Source organism: Diabrotica undecimpunctata, chromosome 2, assembly GCF_040954645.1.
Source record: "Diabrotica undecimpunctata isolate CICGRU chromosome 2, icDiaUnde3, whole genome shotgun sequence".
Lineage (NCBI taxonomy): Eukaryota > Metazoa > Arthropoda > Insecta > Coleoptera > Chrysomelidae > Diabrotica > Diabrotica undecimpunctata.
Window position 1 is genome coordinate 89,702,239 of NC_092804.1, and position 19,660 is coordinate 89,721,898.

The following is a 19,660-nucleotide window of genomic DNA, read 5'->3' on the forward strand; positions in this document are numbered from 1 at the left end:
AATTGATGACCAGAAATAATATACTTCGCAAGTTTGTCAGCTAAAAATGAGGCGCACGTCCTTCCGCCCTTAAAACATAGACGCTTGCACTATATGCTTCTGCTGCCGAATATACCTTGTTAGACAAATTAACCATTCTTTCTTTTTGTGCAGACTACTACCTATTTTAACACAAAAATATCCACTGAAGCACTTAACCGTATTTATTTTGAGATAACCTTCTATCGAGATATCATATTTAGTACACAAATAAGACCAGAACTAAAATAATAAAAAAGCTTTATACAAGATATTGCAGAAGTTTGGATAAAATAAAAGTAGTTTTTATTAATCGGATGCTTACATAAAACGTACAAAAACATACTCACGTAAACAAAATATATTACGAAATTTCTGTAATTAAAAACAACATCGAGTTCAGCATTGAACTAATAAAATTATATTAAATAAAAAAAACAACATTATTTTTAAAAATGCAGAAAAAAATAAAATTTTCTATGCAAGAGAACATTCATTAAATAATAAGCCCAAATCCTTTTGTATCTATTATACCTGTTTTTTAAAGAACCAGTTACCTTATAGTACGTAGTTATACCAGGTAATACGATATCCTCTGTTACACAGTGTAATGCGTATGACATTACACTGTCTGCAAACAGTAGATAAAAATAAGGAGCCATATAAACCGTTCAGGCTATATGTGAAAATATACGGTATAATCGCACAGTTGCCAAACTCTCAGAGCTTACTTAAACCGATAAACGTATGGTTGAAATATACAATGAAGAAGATCTGAACGACCCCTATAATATATACACGTGAACTTAAACGATATACATTTATGATACAGGGGTAATTTACGGGCTCCAAAAAATTTTTACAAATTATTAAACTCTACATGTTGATGAATCGGCAGGACCAATATTATGGAATTGTCAAGTGAGCTCCGTATATCGGTATCCACTTGACCACGGAGCTCAATTGAACCTGAATTTTAACATGGGCGGAGTCCACTTTATGCCGTAGATATATATATATATATATATATATATATATATATATATATATATATATATATATATATATATATATATATATATCGAGAAAAGGAGTACGACCGTCAATCCAATATAAACTAAGGTACACTCGAAGAGTGGTGGGTTTTTCGGTCAAAGTGGAGAAATAAAAGACAAAGACGATGGCTACTTCATCTATTTATTGAAGACGTTTCGCTTTCTGCTCAGAAAGCATCATCAGTTCATCTAAAAAGAACAATATGAAACCAAACATCCATAGAGAAGTTATAACCAAAGTGTGTTACCTTACAAAGACATGTAGCAGTCAGTGATGTTAAAAATATGAAAAAGCTTACAAAGCTGGACATTCAGAGTTAACGTTGTATATAACAATTAATTGAAACTAGGTAAAGTTTGCAATTTGACAAAATTAGCACAGCAAAAGAACATGTGATAAAAATACATGTATAAATAAAATTTTTTTTTTTATGTCGCAGACGGAAGAGAGTTTCTTATGAGATCAATATCATTACCATATGCTACAAGTGCTTGGTACTTTGGGCCATTAATGAATTGCATTTTAAATAGGCGATTTCTATTTTAGTAAGCTGTTCTTTAATTTTTTGAATATTTGAATTGAGAATCTGTATATTATTCGACTGTTTTATAACAGTGTTTCTTGTGTTATAGAATATAGTGCTGTTTATATAGTGCTGTTTAATAATAATAAAGTTTAAGCCGATTGAGCGTCGTAGAAAGAAATAGATAATTATGTTATGAATAAGATCACAAATCAAGACAAAGTGCAAAACAATAACTTTAGCGTTGAGATTTAATTTCTTGTACGACGGTGCAATTTTTATATACCTGTTTGACCTTAGCATTAGTTCCCGGTCGTAAAACACTTCTGAGGGCTTTTCTAGCAATCCTGATCTCAGTAATACCTGAGTTTTACTTACATTATTTTATATATCCTGATTTTAGTAGTTCGCATTACACTTCTGGATTTAAAAGTGTTATGAGGTGATACATATATCAGTTTGCTACCTGAATTTTCCCTTTTATCTCTTATGTGACAACATCTGCGATATCTAAAACGCCCCAATTTTTCAAAATTTTATGGGTCTATTGTTGCGTTATATGCTCTATTCTACATCATCTCTTTTGTCTGTTAATAAATATTTATTTGGTTTTATCGTTACTATTATACCGTTTTTTTTGCTGGTAATAGCATTATTCTATAGTATTTTAATATTTAATCTATGGATTAAATTCGGATAGCGGATAGTGATATTCTTTACTTTCTCGGAGAATTTATAGTGTAACACACAAAAACCGTATTAAATTGCCAAAAACTTCCTTGCATATTCTATTTATTTATGAGGGGCAGCAGCAATATCAGTACCTACCATAATAATGTATATAGTCCTGGACTGGCTAATCGTTGGATAATAGGAAACATGGATGTAGCAGTTTTAATGGTTTGGTGACTGCTTACTGAAATCGGGGAGCAGAGATATCAGTACCAAGTTAATGACTATAGGAGTTGCGGATACATTTTCTGATAATTTAGTTCCTCCCTTTTTTTTAAATATACTATAGAAGTCTCAAGTACAGGTCTCATTGGTACAGGTAATTGTGAAAGATGCATAAGGTATTTAGACATCGTTTTTTGTAAATTGAATGTTTTAGATTTTCAGATGTATAAACTTGACGTGAATTAATTTGGACTCGTTTAGTTTAGGCTCTAATAGGTATACTATTTGTAGGTTAAACTCCCATGCTATACTTTAGCAAAGGCCTAAGCAATGTCAAAAAAGACTAGTACAATTTTTTTTTCTAAAACGTATTTCTCAACAAGTTTCTCACTTAGTTATATCGATAATTCTGTATATTCAATTAATCATGAGATACTTTTTATTTCTGAATAAAAATTATCGGTTTGGAATCAGCTCCTTTTTTTATTATTGGTTTCATTAACTTATATAAATAAATATAACCTGATTTAAAGTAAAGCTGAAGTTGGTTTTTAAATGCACACTTTAATACTCTGTTTTTGTTTGCCTTATTTTTATACCTTTTGCTCAAGCGCCCATCTCCATTGTCTCAATCATTAATTCAATTATCTCTCCTTATCTTTTACTAACACCACATCGTTAGCATACATCAGGCACCAAGGAATATCTCCTTGACATGTTTTCGTTAATTTTTCCAATAATTAATATTAATTTTCCAATAATAAGTTAATATTCTCAAATGAAATTTATCAGTCTTACCCTCACTTGTTCTAACATTAGTTTTCCATTACTTGCCTTATGATAAAAATTGCATCCGTTGTTGATTTGCCTTGCATGAATTTAAACTGAATATTTCTGTTTCTTCCTGTATCCTACTATCAATTATTCTCTCCCATAGTTTCATGGTGTTACAGAGTAGTTTTAGGGCTCTATAGTTTGTACAGAGTTTACCATCTACTTTGTTTTTGTATACAGGTACTAAAATGCTACTTCTCCATTCATCCGGTATTCGCCTTACTTTCAAAATTCTATTAAATAGTCCTGTTAGCCAACTTGTTCCTGATTTTCCTAATGCTGATCATATATATCCAGGGATGCCATCAGGACCTATGCCTTTTCTTTTTTCATCTTATGTAGCTCTTAAATTACTTCCGCGGTCGTCATTTTCGGCACCATTGCTATTACTGTCTCTGTTGCCTCTATAGATGCTTTCTCAAACTCTTAGTTTAATTGGTCGTTAAAGAACTCCTTGTAGCTATTTTTTACATCCTTTCCTTGCATAAATAGTTTAATGTATTTATTTCGTATACATTTAATCTGATTAAAATCTTTGGTTTTCTTTGCTCCACTTTTAGCAATTTTGTATATGTTTTTTTCTTAGTACTCAGTTCATTGTACAGCTTTTCATGCGCTGCTACCTTAGATTGTGCTACCGCACATTTGCTTCCTCTTTATCTATTTGATACTTTTGATAATCTTATTCTGATATTTTTTCTTGTCCCTCCTTATATAATCTTCTCTTGTCTTTTATATTGTCTTAAACATCGTCTGACTATCTATATTTACCAATTTTTAAGTCAATTTTCTGAGATTTTTTCAAGTATTTTAGTTACACCCTCTTTAATAATTTTTGACACATTTCTCCAAATTTCATTATGACCTTTTTCCATATTCCAACACATTCTTTTTTTATTTCTGTTCTAAATTGAACTACTTTGTCGCTTGTTAACGTCAATTAATTGTTTTTGTGACTCTTCTCGATATTTTGGTTTTATTTCATATTTTACTTGTATATCTAGTACCAGCACTTTATGCTGTTGGCTTACAGTTTCACTAATTATTACTTTAGAGTATTTACATAAGGGATTGGCTTACGATCCATATTTGGAATTGATTTTGTCTGCTTTTAAATTGGATAAGTTGGCTTTCTCTTTTCTAAAAGCATGTACTAACAGTGGACTAGGTATGGCCACTGTTAGTACATACTACTGCTAATTCCAGCATATTATCTGCCATATTATTTGCTGCTAATAGCATTCTAATATTTCATCTATAGATTAAATCCGTATAACAAATAGATATTTTTCACTTTCTCGGAGTAATAATATTGTTACGTAAAAATATGAGTCATAGTTTTAACCTGTAACATGTTTTTATTCTAATATGTTGTAGAGTTTACGAGAGGCATCTATTTACCTGAACGACCTTTCAGAAAAAGGTCGAACCGATGCGAGGGAAATCCAGTTTGCCTTTACCGTTTCGCCGTCTACTCAAGAATGATTTGGACTTTTCGAGATAACGGCGATTTATGTATAAAAATAAAACATTTTTATATGGAAGGACAGTTAATTCTGAACCCGCGCTCGCGAATTTGTTACGTACGGATATATATAAATTATTGTCAGATAAGTTAATATAAATAAAGAAATAAATTAAATCCGTAAGTGTTATAAATATTGAACCTTTTAATAAATTCCCAACAATATTCTAACATAAAAAATCCTATTAAATTGCCAAAACCTTCCTTGCATATTTTATTCACTTATAAGGGACAGCAGCAATATTAGTACCATAATAAGGGTATAGTCCTGGACTGGCTAATCGTTGGATAATAGGAAGCATGAGTGTAGCAGTTTTAATGTTTTCGGGACTGCTACCTGGTATGGGGGAGCAGAGATATCAGTACCAAGTTATTGCATATATGAATTGTTGCTTAAACTTTATTATTATTAAACAGCGCTATATAAACAGCACTATATTCTATAACACAAGAAACACTGTTATAAAACAGTCGAATAATATACAGATTCTCAATTCAAATATTCAAAAAATTAAAGAACAGCTTACTAAAATAGAAATCGCCTATTTAAAATGCAATTCATTAATGGCCCAAAGTACCAAGCACTTGTAGCATATGGTAATGATATTGATCTCATAAGAAACTCTCTCCCGTCTGCGACATCTTCAACAAAGTGAAGAGAACACGAAAAATGTTTTACTTAAAATCAACAAAATGAAAAACAAATACAAGCGAATCAACAGAAGAGAGCAATTCAATCTAGATTGTGAATAAAACAAGTGATGTTTTTATCTAAGGGGACGTCATAGAATTTTTGGAGAAATTTTCTCTAATTTTATATGTCGTAAGCGGCATTTCGATTGACAAATACTACCCCTAATACCTGATATCTTTCGTACCCGTTGTTGATTTTTGCAACAACGGGTACGTTATTACATACTTTATAAGTATTACGAATAAAAATAAATAAGCAAGAAGAATGTAAGTGTACTATATTTAAACCAAGTGACAGAAAAAAGAATATTATACATACATGTACTTCTAAATTAAAAATTATATGCCTGACAACGCAAGATACAAAAAACAATGATTTAACATTGAAAACAATGATAGCTTGCACAAGCGACAAAGTATTTAAAACGATAAGGCCGAACATATTATATGTAATTGTAATAGATATGTTGGCTAAAATTATACCATAAGACACCGAAATATTATATCTATGTGTTTATGTGTATCTAAAGTATAGTAGTATATTGAATTCCCTACATTAAAAAATCGAAATATTTAAATTAGACAGTAAAAAATTATAATTTTAAGATTGATTTATAAATTATTATAATTTAAATTTTACTGCTTGATGAAACAAATATTGTAAGTCATACACTATAGCAATCGAAACATCGGAAAGTACATTTATAATATAATAAATATTTCAGTGCCAATGTATTAAAAAAAATTCTAGTACATAAACATGGACACTTGCCTATTCAAAGTTTATAATAGACACTAATTTCAGTTTATCTATAATTAAAGCAAGTAATATAAATTATAATTATTAAAATATTTAACTACATTAACCAAGTACGTATTTGTGAAATTTCTCGATGACTAAATTGATTGATATTTAAATAAATTTGAAGTTCCAAAACGTACCTGCTGTAAAATTTAAAAATCTACGACTAATCAAATATAATAGACACTAATTTCAGTTTATCTATAATTAAAGCAAGTAATATAAATTATAATTATTAAAATATTTAACTATATAAAAAAAAATTTTATTTATACATGTATTTTTATCACATGTTCTTTTGCTGTGCTAATTTTGTCAAATTGCAAACTTTACCTAGTTTCAATTAATTGTTATATACAACGTTAACTCTGAATGTCCAGCTTTGTAAGCTTTTTCATATTTTTAACATCACTGACTGCTACATGTCTTTGTAAGGTAACACACTTTGGTTATAACTTCTCTATGGATGTTTGGTTTCATATTGTTCTTTTTAGATGAACTGATGATGCTTTCTGAGCAGAAAGCGAAACGTCTTCAATAAATAGATGAAGTAGCCATCGTCTTTGTCTTTTATTTCTCCACTTTGACCGAAAAACCCACCACTCTTCGAGTGTACCTTAGTTTATATATATATATATATATATATATATATATATATATATATATATATATATATATATATATATATATATATATATATATATATATATATATATATATATATATATAGATCTAGCGGTTAATGAGAGCTCCGTACTAAAACGGTATTATACTAACTCCAGGCGAATATACACCGTGTATATTATTATCTGGGTAGCGCTTTATGTGGACTCCGACCAACACGTCGGATTAAGTGGACTCTGTAATACGTTAAAACACTTTTGGGATCCGTATACATTTCTTTGCGTACCCAACTAAACTCCTCCGATGTTGCCAATAATTTGATTAGTCGTAGATTTTTAAATTTTACAGCAGGTACGTTTTGGAACTTCAAATTTATTTAAATATCAATCAATTTAGTCATCGAGAAATTTCACAAATACGTACTTGGTTAATGTAGTTAAATATTTTAATAATTATAATTTATATTACTTGCTTTAATTATAGATAAACTGAAATTAGTGTCTATTATAAACTTTGAATAGGCAAGTGTCCATGTTTATGTACTAGAATTTTTTTTAATACATTGGCACTGAAATATTTATTATATTATAAATGTACTTTCCGATGTTTCGATTGCTATAGTGTATGACTTACAATATTTGTTTCATCAAGCAGTAAAATTTAAATTATAATAATTTATAAATCAATCTTAAAATTATAATTTTTTACTGTCTAATTTAAATATTTCGATTTTTTAATGTAGGGAATTCAATATACTACTATACTTTAGATACACATAAACACATAGATATAATATTTCGGTGTCTTATGGTATAATTTTAGCCAACATATCTATTACAATTACATATAATATGTTCGGCCTTATCGTTTTAAATACTTTGTCGCTTGTGCAAGCTATCATTGTTTTCAATGTTAAATCATTGTTTTTTGTATCTTGCGTTGTCAGGCATATAATTTTTAATTTAGAAGTACATGTATGTATAATATTCTTTTTTCTGTCACTTGGTTTAAATATAGTACACTTACATTCTTCTTGCTTATTTATTTTTATTCGTAATACTTATAAAGTATGTAATAACGTACCCGTTGTTGCAAAAATCAACAACGGGTACGAAAGATATCAGGTATTAGGGGTAGTATTTGTCAATCGAAATGCCGCTTACGACATATTAAATTAGAGAAAATTTCTCCAAAAATTCTATGACGTCCCCTTAGATAAAAACATCACTTGTTTTATTCACAATCTAGATTGAATTGCTCTCTTCTGTTGATTCGCTTGTATTTGTTTTTCATTTTGTTGATTTTAAGTAAAACATTTTTCGTGTTCTCTTCACTTTGTTGAAGATGTCGCAGACGGGAGAGAGTTTCTTATGAGATCAATATCATTACCATATGCTACAAGTGCTTGGTACTTTGGGCCATTAATGAATTGCATTTTAAATAGGCGATTTCTATTTTAGTAAGCTGTTCTTTAATTTTTTGAATATTTGAATTGAGAATCTGTATATTATTCGACTGTTTTATAACAGTGTTTCTTGTGTTATAGAATATAGTGCTGTTTATATAGTGCTGTTTAATAATAATAAAGTTTAAGCAACAATTCATATATGCAATAACTTGGTACTGATATCTCTGCTCCCCCATACCAGGTAGCAGTCCCGAAAACATTAAAACTGCTACACTCATGCTTCCTATTATCCAACGATTAGCCAGTCCAGGACTATACCCTTATTATGGTACTAATATTGCTGCTGTCCCTTATAAGTGAATAAAATATGCAAGGAAGGTTTTGGCAATTTAATAGGATTTTTTATGTTAGAATATTGTTAGGAATTTATTAAAAGGTTCAATATTTATAACACTTACGGATTTAATTTATTTCTTTATTTATATTAACTTATCTGACAATAATTTATATATATCCGTACGTAACAAATTCGCGAGCGCGGGTTCAGAATTAACTGTCCTTCCATATAAAAATGTTTTATTTTTATACATAAATCGCCGTTATCTCGAAAAGTCCAAATCATTCTTGAGTAGACGGCGAAACGGTAAAGGCAAACTGGATTTCCCTCGCATCGGTTCGACCTTTTTCTGAAAGGTCGTTCAGGTAAATAGATGCCTCTCGTAAACTCTACAACATATTAGAATAAAAACATGTTACAGGTTAAAACTATGACTCATATTTTTACGTAACAATATTATTACTCCGAGAAAGTGAAAAATATCTATTTGTTATACGGATTTAATCTATAGATGAAATATTAGAATGCTATTAGCAGCAAATAATATGGCAGATAATATGCTGGAATTAGCAGTAGTATGTACTAACAGTGGCCATACCTAGTCCACTGTTAGTACATGCTTTTAGAAAAGAGAAAGCCAACTTATCCAATTTAAAAGCAGACAAAATCAATTCCAAATATGGATCGTAAGCCAATCCCTTATGTAAATACTCTAAAGTAATAATTAGTGAAACTGTAAGCCAACAGCATAAAGTGCTGGTACTAGATATACAAGTAAAATATGAAATAAAACCAAAATATCGAGAAGAGTCACAAAAACAATTAATTGACGTTAACAAGCGACAAAGTAGTTCAATTTAGAACAGAAATAAAAAAAGAATGTGTTGGAATATGGAAAAAGGTCATAATGAAATTTGGAGAAATGTGTCAAAAATTATTAAAGAGGGTGTAACTAAAATACTTGAAAAAATCTCAGAAAATTGACTTAAAAATTGGTAAATATAGATAGTCAGACGATGTTTAAGACAATATAAAAGACAAGAGAAGATTATATAAGGAGGGACAAGAAAAAATATCAGAATAAGATTATCAAAAGTATCAAATAGATAAAGAGGAAGCAAATGTGCGGTAGCACAATCTAAGGTAGCAGCGCATGAAAAGCTGTACAATGAACTGAGTACTAAGAAAAAAACATATACAAAATTGCTAAAAGTGGAGCAAAGAAAACCAAAGATTTTAATCAGATTAAATGTATACGAAATAAATACATTAAACTATTTATGCAAGGAAAGGATGTAAAAAATAGCTACAAGGAGTTCTTTAACGACCAATTAAACTAAGAGTTTGAGAAAGCATCTATAGAGGCAACAGAGACAGTAATAGCAATGGTGCCGAAAATGACGACCGCGGAAGTAATTTAAGAGCTACATAAGATGAAAAAAGAAAAGGCATAGGTCCTGATGGCATCCCTGGATATATATGATCAGCATTAGGAAAATCAGGAACAAGTTGGCTAACAGGACTATTTAATAGAATTTTGAAAGTAAGGCGAATACCGGATGAATGGAGAAGTAGCATTTTAGTACCTGTATACAAAAACAAAGTAGATGGTAAACTCTGTACAAACTATAGAGCCCTAAAACTACTCTGTAACACCATGAAACTATGGGAGAGAATAATTGATAGTAGGATACAGGAAGAAACAGAAATATTCAGTTTAAATTCATGCAAGGCAAATCAACAACGGATGCAATTTTTATCATAAGGCAAGTAATGGAAAACTAATGTTAGAACAAGTGAGGGTAAGACTGATAAATTTCATTTGAGAATAGTATTGCATCAGTGGTCAGTGCTAATCCCTTATCTCTTCTAATTAGTGTTGGAAAAATTAACGAAAACATGTCAAGGAGATATTCCTTGGTGCCTGATGTATGCTAACGATGTGGTGTTAGTAAGAGATAAGGAGAGATAATTGAATTAATGATTGAGACAATGGAGATGGGCGCTTGAGCAAAAGGTATAAAAATAAGGCAAACAAAAACAGAGTATTAAAGTGTGCATTTAAAAACCAACTTCAGCTTTACTTTAAATCAGGTTATATTTATTTATATAAGTTAATGAAACCAATAATAAAAAAAGGAGCTGATTCCAAACCGATAATTTTTATTCAGAGATAAAAAGTATCTCATGATTAATTGAATATACAGAATTATCGATATAACTAAGTAAGAAACTTGTTGAGAAATGCGTTTTAGAAAAAAAAATTGTGCTAGTCTTTTTTGACATTGCTTAGGCCTTTGCTAAAGTATAGCATGGGAGTTTAACCTACAAATAGTATACCTATTAGAGCCTAAACTAAACGAGTCCAAATTAATTCACGTCAAGTTTATACATCTGAAAATCTAAAACATTCAATTTACAAAAAACGATGTCTAAATACCTTATGCATCTTTCACAATTACCTGTACCAATGAGACCTGTACTTGAGACTTCTATAGTATATTTAAAAAAAAGGGAGGAACTAAATTATCAGAAAATGTATCCGCAACTCCTATAGTCATTAACTTGGTACTGATATCTCTGCTCCCCGATTTCAGTAAGCAGTCACCAAACCTTTAAAACTGCTACATCCATGTTTCCTATTATCCAACGATTAGCCAGTCCAGGACTATATACATTATTATGGTAGGTACTGATATTGCTGCTGCCCCTCATAAATAAATAGAATATGCAAGGAAGTTTTTGGCAATTTAATACGGTTTTTGTGTGTTACACTATAAATTCTCCGAGAAAGTAAAGAATATCACTATCCGCTATCCGAATTTAATCCATAGATTAAATATTAAAATACTATAGAATAATGCTATTACCAGCAAAAAAAACGGTATAATAGTAACGATAAAACCAAATAAATATTTATTAACAGACAAAAGAGATGATGTAGAATAGAGCATATAACGCAACAATAGACCCATAAAATTTTGAAAAATTGGGGCGTTTTAGATATCGCAGATGTTGTCACATAAGAGATAAAAGGGAAAATTCAGGTAGCAAACTGATATATGTATCACCTCATAACACTTTTAAATCCAGAAGTGTAATGCGAACTACTAAAATCAGGATATATAAAATAATGTAAGTAAAACTCAGGTATTACTGAGATCAGGATTGCTAGAAAAGCCCTCAGAAGTGTTTTACGACCGGGAACTAATGCTAAGGTCAAACAGGTATATAAAAATTGCACCGTCGTACAAGAAATTAAATCTCAACGCTAAAGTTATTGTTTTGCACTTTGTCTTGATTTGTGATCTTATTCATAACATAATTATCTATTTCTTTCTACGACGCTCAATCGGCTCTTATTTTATTTTTTCATTGTTTGTGTTTTACTTACGTACGTAGATTCTTATTTTTTTTACTGCGGGATGTATTTTTGGATTTAATTTTTTTGCTTAAAACGTAGCAATTGCCAGCTTGTATTCTGTTGTTATTCTCTTTTGTAGTGTTTTTGTTAAAAGTGCTTTTAAATTCCAAATATTTAGACCGATGAAACATTTCAAAGTGATAGCCATATATTTTTTTATTATCGTTGATTTGGAGGACCCTTTTTTGCGCTTTTTTCTATTTAATGTATTAATGTTTTTTGCTTACCAATAATTATTTTCGCTACTATATTAAACTTATCGTCGAAGGTCCGTATAATATGAGGACCTTAATTATTAAACTGTGAGATTTTCTGTATTTGCTTTCCGGGAGATGCTCTCCAAAACGATGGTAAACACGATTGGAGACAGGGCATCTTCCTGTTTGAGGTCACTGGACATTTGAAAGTAAGTTGGCAGTTACTTTTCTTATGTATGCCTAGTTCTTCCATAGCATTTTAGTTACAATCTTATAATTATATCATATGTTTGTTGAAAATCTATAAATAACTAGCTTAATGTTTTTTTTATTCCCAACATTTTTCATTAAGTATATAATAGTGAATATTTGATCAACGGTTCATTGAATTTTCCTAATTTCGCATTAATCTTTCCTAATTTCACATTTGTGGTTGCTGGATGTCAAAGAAGACACCATTTTCCATAGCGGGTACTATGATTCCAATGGGGTAAAGTACAACCTACATATTTGTTGCCAAAATTACTTTGCTGCTGTATCGAGTACCGTTTACTGGTATATGAATTTTGTTACGAATTTATACTGTGTGCTGAACTTTATTAAATCTTTTACCGCGAATTGAAAAGCATATTTTAGCCTTTATTTGTAACATTTTTCGTTACCGTTTAGTGAAACATTATACGTTTATCTAAATAAGTATTTTTGCTTTACATTGATATTTATGTGGCAATTAGCTGTAAAGTCATTAGTCTTTCCTGTCGTGTCATATTTTCTTAATTTTTTTGTAGACAAGCGGTTTAGTTTGTGTAATATAATATCCCCAATTCGTTTCATAATATATTGTTTTCAAAACAGCTGTTAGGCGAGTTCATTCACTTTTTAAAGCAGTTTGATTTTTAATATTTTGACCACGCATATTTAGGTTTTCCAATATTTGCGATTTGTATAATCTTTATGTATATAATTATCTGTTTATTGATTTTACTTTTTAAATAGAGTTTGGAATGGAATCTTCCTGTTTGAAATCAATGTACATTTGAAAATAAGTCGACAGTATTCTTTTCTGTAATGGTATTTCATAGTTTTATTCTTATGATTATATCAGTCTTTGTTTAAAATCTATAAATAACTAGTTTAATGATTTTTTTTGTATGTATTCCCAACATTTCTCATTAACTGCCTAATAGTGAATAATTGATCAACGATTTATTAAGTTTTTCTAATTCCACACTAATATTCACCTACTTTATAGTTCACCTATTTACTCAATCGTTCCAGGTGTATTAGAAAAAATACTGTATATCCTAATTATTAATAGAGATATAGCTTATATATAGCTTATAGCGCTATAGTTTGTGCAGTACATTTTATTACATATTCCTTTTGTGTATGGGTATGCTTTTCAGCAAGTTGGTACTTGCTCTTACTTCTAAATTGACAGATCAGCTGTTTAACTGCCTGTACTAAACTTTCTTTTTCATTTTGCAAATATATATAAAATTCATAAAAATCACTCTGACATACCGATGATTGAAATATTGGATACCCTATACTATTTAATCAACGGAAATACTAAGATCACACGGAAAGAATATTATGGGTTATTTCTGGTTTCGTCAAAATTTAAACTGAAATTACTAACAAGAAAGTGCTCTCACTTCCACATGTTGAAATTGATATATAGTACCAACAGATGCTAGTCATATACCATCAACACTAATAAAATGGAAACTATCAAATTAATGTCAATTTTATTTAATCAAATGTACTAACCTTAAAAATGATCATTTAACTAAACACACCTCAAAAATATTTACAATAAATTAAAAATAGCTTAAGCGTTATAAAAGTAACAGAGCAGCAAAGCTCACAGCATAAGAATAATAGTGCCTCGTACTTTTATATAGAAATTTGTTGACAGACAAATATTTATTTTTTTATATACTAGGTTTTAAAAAAAATGTACTCAAAACAAATAAATATTATCTAACAAGTGTTTTATTCCAGTTTCATATGAAAGCACCAGATCTTAGATATTATAAATTTCGTCATAGGTGCAAATTTGAATTGAAAACCAACTCATAGAGCATATAGTGAAATATAAATATCTTAGCCCTCTATTGCCCCTACTTTTTTGTAAACTTGTTTGTTTATAAAATGTTTTAATTTGTATATGTGCTCAAATATCCATTTACAACAACTAGTAATTTTTTTAGATTTTTTAAATTTCGTTTGGGAAGTGTTTTGGGAGTGTTTAGCAAAAACTAACGAAACAAGTTATATACTTATTTATTATGCCATTCAAAAAAACAAATATTTGTAGTTGTAAAACATAAAGCAACTTTACATTTATCGCACATTACTTTAGAAGTATTACAGCATCCTGGTTTTTTGCATCTTCCCTTTTTTTCAGAAATTACTGGCCTTTGGTCAAGCCTAACTTCCTTTGGTAGTACAATAGCAGTAGATCCTCTCCTCTGTTTTTTTACAATTTCGTTCTCAATTTCACTGAGCCTGGGACGTCCTTTGTTTTTGATCTGGTCAGTTCTTACTAACAGTACGCTACATAAGTGGGACTTAAACTGTAACAAAGGCAACTGGTTTTTCTTTTTAATTTCAAAGTAATCGCAATCACGAGGATGCAACAACCAGCTGTTAACAACAGCTAAATCCAGAAGGTGAAAAAACATTTTTAGATACCACTTTTTAGATCTTATGTCTGTTCGGTAAAGAGCAATTAGTGAATCCATAAGATCGACACCTCCAATAAATGTATTATAAAATTGCACTGAATTTGGACAGCATACAATAATTCTTGATTTTTGTTTTTTATCCCACCTCTTGACTAACGAAGTAGGCTCAGAACCAACAAATGTACTAAGCAAATTAACCGGTTTATTATCGTACCACTTTAACGCTGTTTGTCTTATGCCATTTACTGTAGCGTGCTTTTCTTCTACAGTACCTCTGCCCTGTTTCTTCATATTCTTGTCATCAGAAAAATGGCAATAAGGCAATCTGTTTGGAAGAACAGTTGCCAAACATTGCAGTCCACGTTTTTCCATTTCAATCTGCAACTGAATGCTATTGAACCAGTTGTCAAAATATACTTTATAGTATTTGTTTGGTTTGACTATCTCACACATTCTTATTACTACATTACCGCTGGTGTCTACATTAGGTAAATGAAGAGGATGTTTAACAGTTCCTGTATATAATTCCCAGTTATAAACAATACCATTGCTATCACACAAAACAAATGCCTTGTATCCCCATTTTTTGGGTTTGTTCTTCATATATTGTTTTAAAGAATGTGCCTCTTTGAATGGTATCATTGGTTCATCAATACACAATTTTTCACTCATTGGAATACTTTGAAAATTTTAAACTAAACCGTTGATGAACGATTTAATTTTGTATAACTTATCATTATTGTTGACCATATTTTCGTTATTACTGAAATGCATTTTAGTTTTTATTTCTTCCCAGCGATTCCTAGATATAGTATCGACTATTTGAGCAACACGTGTTTCCTTCTGCCAAAATGATCTTGTCCTTGGCATGCCATATATTGACATCAGTAGAACAGATCCAATAAATTGGTTTAATTCTGTTAGTGTCATATTCAATGGTTTATTTATATTCTTTTGCAGTGCATACAAATTACTTTGTTCTATTATGTTTTCCAGCATATTGGTAGATATCATCTTTTTAAAATAATGTAGAGGGGATTCCGGTTCTAATAATTTGCATGTTGGTAAATTACCTTTCCATTCTGGAATTGGAAATACTGTTCGGGAACCACTCTTCCACTGAATGTTTTTTACGATCATTTTTGACCTTTTGAGCACATTTTGTTCAGTGTGTTTTTCTGTTTTATCGGTATCGCCCTCATCTTCATCTTGGTCTAAATCTAAATGGGTATCCTGGTCTAAATTTGCTTCGTACAAATCGTCTTCATTTTCCATTTTATTTGATCCTGGATCGATTGATATCTGAGTACCTGGAAAATTCATTATTACTTTCTTATTATCACTATCAAAGTCAGAGTCTTTGTATTCCTCGGATATTTACTGCTTTTCCCGTAGAACGTCTTTGTATCCATCTTAAAGAAATAATTTAAAATAATATCCAGCGTGGATTCAAAGCAACATACCTGTTTTTATCACAGTACTGAAACAACACAATAAAATAAACAAATGTCAACGGTAATCAATATCTAAATGCTGATATAATGCCTCTGTATGTATTTTTATATAAATTGTACACAATTTATAACAATAAATCACGATCGAAAATACAAACTAATAAGGCAGTCATGTCCATTTGACATATTGTTAAACATTTCCATATAGGTTTCATCATAGGTTCGCAAAGTGTATTAAAATTTATAACCAAATGTTGTCTGAAATTAACAGAGGGCATACTAGAGTCGGAAATTGTTTTAAAAAAGTTTTCTGCATCAAAAACTCTTTTGTTGCCTTAAGTATACACGGGGCTATAGAGGGTAAAAATAGCTGTATCGAGCGAGGATAAGGTTATTGATGAGGAAAAAAAGACCTATCGCTGAGGAAGTGAGAAAGTAATTGGCAAACGCAAAGAGCACTTTAATTACATTAAATGAAATATGCATTACAATCTATTATGACACACATATCTTGATACACATATAACAAGACAATTAATAAACACGTTAAGAGAATATTAAGAAATAATAACCAAAATTTAATTTTTAATACACAAAAGAAATAATGATATACAGAAGATACACAAATTAAAAAAACGTTATCCCCTTATTGTACGCAAGAGAGATACCTCTAGGAAAAATCAAAACGATCGAAAATATATACCAAAACAACACAATAAAAGTAAAAGTAGAAGAAGAACTAACCGACCCTATTGAAGGTGACAATGAAATAAAATAGGGATATTACCTGAGTCCTCTATTATTCAACCTGATTATGGATGAAATAATAAAAAATAAGAACTAAAAATAATCTGCTGTACAGACGACGCAATACTACTCTTTCAAAGTGAAAATGATTTACAACGTATGCTGCACCAATTTCATATAACCGCCAGAAAATTTAACATGTTAATTTCCCCAAAAGAGACAAAATGCATGGTTACAACAGCAAATTTACTAAGATGTTAATTGGAGCTGGAAGGTCATTATAATAGAAGAAGTGTTAGAGCTTAAATATCTAGGCATCACATTATCTAGCTACGGAAAGCTCGAAACTAAAGTGCAAGACCCAGTAAATAGAGCAAGCAGAGCCACAGGCTGCCTAAATGAAACATTATGAGGAACTAAAAATATCGGAAAAGAAACGAAAGGCAGAATTTACAAAACAGTCATCAGACGAATAATGACATACGCGGCAGGAACAAGATCTGACACAGAGAGGACAAAAAGGATATGACACAGCAGAGATGAAAACACTTGGAAAAATTGATGGTAAGACACTATGGGATAGAGCTAGAAGTACAGATATACGACGTAGATGCAAGGTGAAGAACATCAAGAACTGGTTAAGAAATAGAAGAGTAGAATGAAACGATCGTATATGCCGAATGACAACAAATAAAACAATAAAGACGGCAAGAGACGGTTAACCCATAGGAAGACGATCAGTAGGACGACCACGAAAACGATGGAAAGGCAACTTACTGGAGGCACATTGAAAAACAGACAGAGTTATGTCTATATAAAAAGAAATAGTAGAAGAACAAGAAGATACACAGGATAAACATTAAAATAGTTGCAAGAAAGATAAAATAAATCAGTCATATTAATGTAGAATAGCAGAGGACAGAGTGTTTGGAGAAAATAATGAATGTCATATTAATGTAAAATAGCAGAGGAGTATTTGTCATAGCTTTGGACAAGTGCCCAATTGAAAAAAGAACACAGGTCGTTCAAAAAAGACGGAACTCTAGAAAGAAAATAGAATAGATTAAAAAAAATAAAAGCATAAACATGTGTTTTTCTACTTTTTTAATATTGAAGATACGTAAATAGAACATTGAATTAAAATGTAACCTTTGATATCTGTGATAAACCCTCACCTGAACAGTGGCGACGATGTATGTAGTTAAGATTGTTTACACTTATTTTAACTGTTTTTTTTTATTATCTATATATGAGTTGTGACAGATATCACAAACTTATTTATTTTCCACAAAGAGGCTCTTTAGAACCTAAAATTATTACTATACAAATCTGATTTGACATATCTTCAAAAAGTAATACACGGCATGTAAAATTTAAATTTTTAATAAAAAGTAAAAGATTACGCATTACTTATGGGGTTTAAAAAGCGAGCCTTTAGGAAGATTGAAGTACTAATAAGACCACCGCAATCGGGCATACCCCGGGTAAGGATTAATTAATTAATCGGCTAATTCTTCAGTCACCCCCTTAATATGATTTTGTCAAATTGGTCCTTTTTAGGACCAACTATTCTAATAACATATGTCTATATCTGTTAAGGGTATATCTAAAAATCAAGAAACTTTACTTTACTTAAACTTATCAGACATATGAGCTAAACACGAATCTAACTAATTTCTAGTATAGGAAACACATATAGGGCCTAACCTAGGATATTTGGTATATAGCTGATCGCTGAAAACCACATTATAGATATAGACATACTATTTCTATCGGAAAAAGCTTTGAGCTTGGATCTACCATCTACATATTTAATGAAAAATAATACAAATACCGACATTGAGCATCTGAGCACAAAGCTTATTACGAAATCTGGACCAAAAACACTACAATGGCTTATCCAGATGATGAACAACTGTATTCAAATTAGGAGATACCCAAAGTCTAGAGACAAGCCAAAGTTGTTACCTTGCTTAAACCTGGCAAAAACTCCAACGACCACAAAAACTATTGGCCAATATCTTTATTTTGTCAGCTATTCAAAGTGATGTACATCACAAATACTAAATCAAAGATGGGTACGAATAATATCGGGTATCAGTGGTGGTATTTTTCAATCTAAATGCCGCTTACGACACCTTAACTTACAGAATATTTTTTCAAAAACTATATGGTATCCCCTTAGATAACAAACTCACTTATATTGTCTGCGTATGCTTACACAAGAGAATATTTTTTGTATCACTCAATGGTAAGAATAGCAGATGAAGAACGGTCTCGCTTGGGGTAGCATAAAGACACCTACACTGTATAACATTTACACAAACGAACGATCCATACCGGTAGATACTAGGACTTCTATTATATAGACGATACACCTATTATTGCACAATACAAATAAACTATGAATCAATTTTCAGCCAAAACC

The 19,660-nt window shown here is 30.6% G+C and overlaps 1 protein-coding gene across 5 annotated transcripts in view; it reads left to right on the forward strand.

The window, feature by feature from the left end:
- Positions 1 to 19,660, forward strand: part of LOC140434724 (uncharacterized) — an 814,516-nt gene that overhangs the window by 597,784 nt on the left and 197,072 nt on the right. The window contains exon 6 of one of the 5 annotated variants that reach the window (XM_072523194.1): positions 4,706 to 4,828. The exons of the other annotated variants lie outside the window; for them this stretch is intronic. Within the exon in view, the coding sequence (XP_072379295.1) occupies positions 4,706 to 4,813 (108 nt within the window). The 3' untranslated portion in view covers positions 4,814 to 4,828. Of the gene's footprint in view, positions 1 to 4,705; positions 4,829 to 19,660 lie in introns of those variants that run through there. 5 annotated transcript variants of the gene reach the window in all.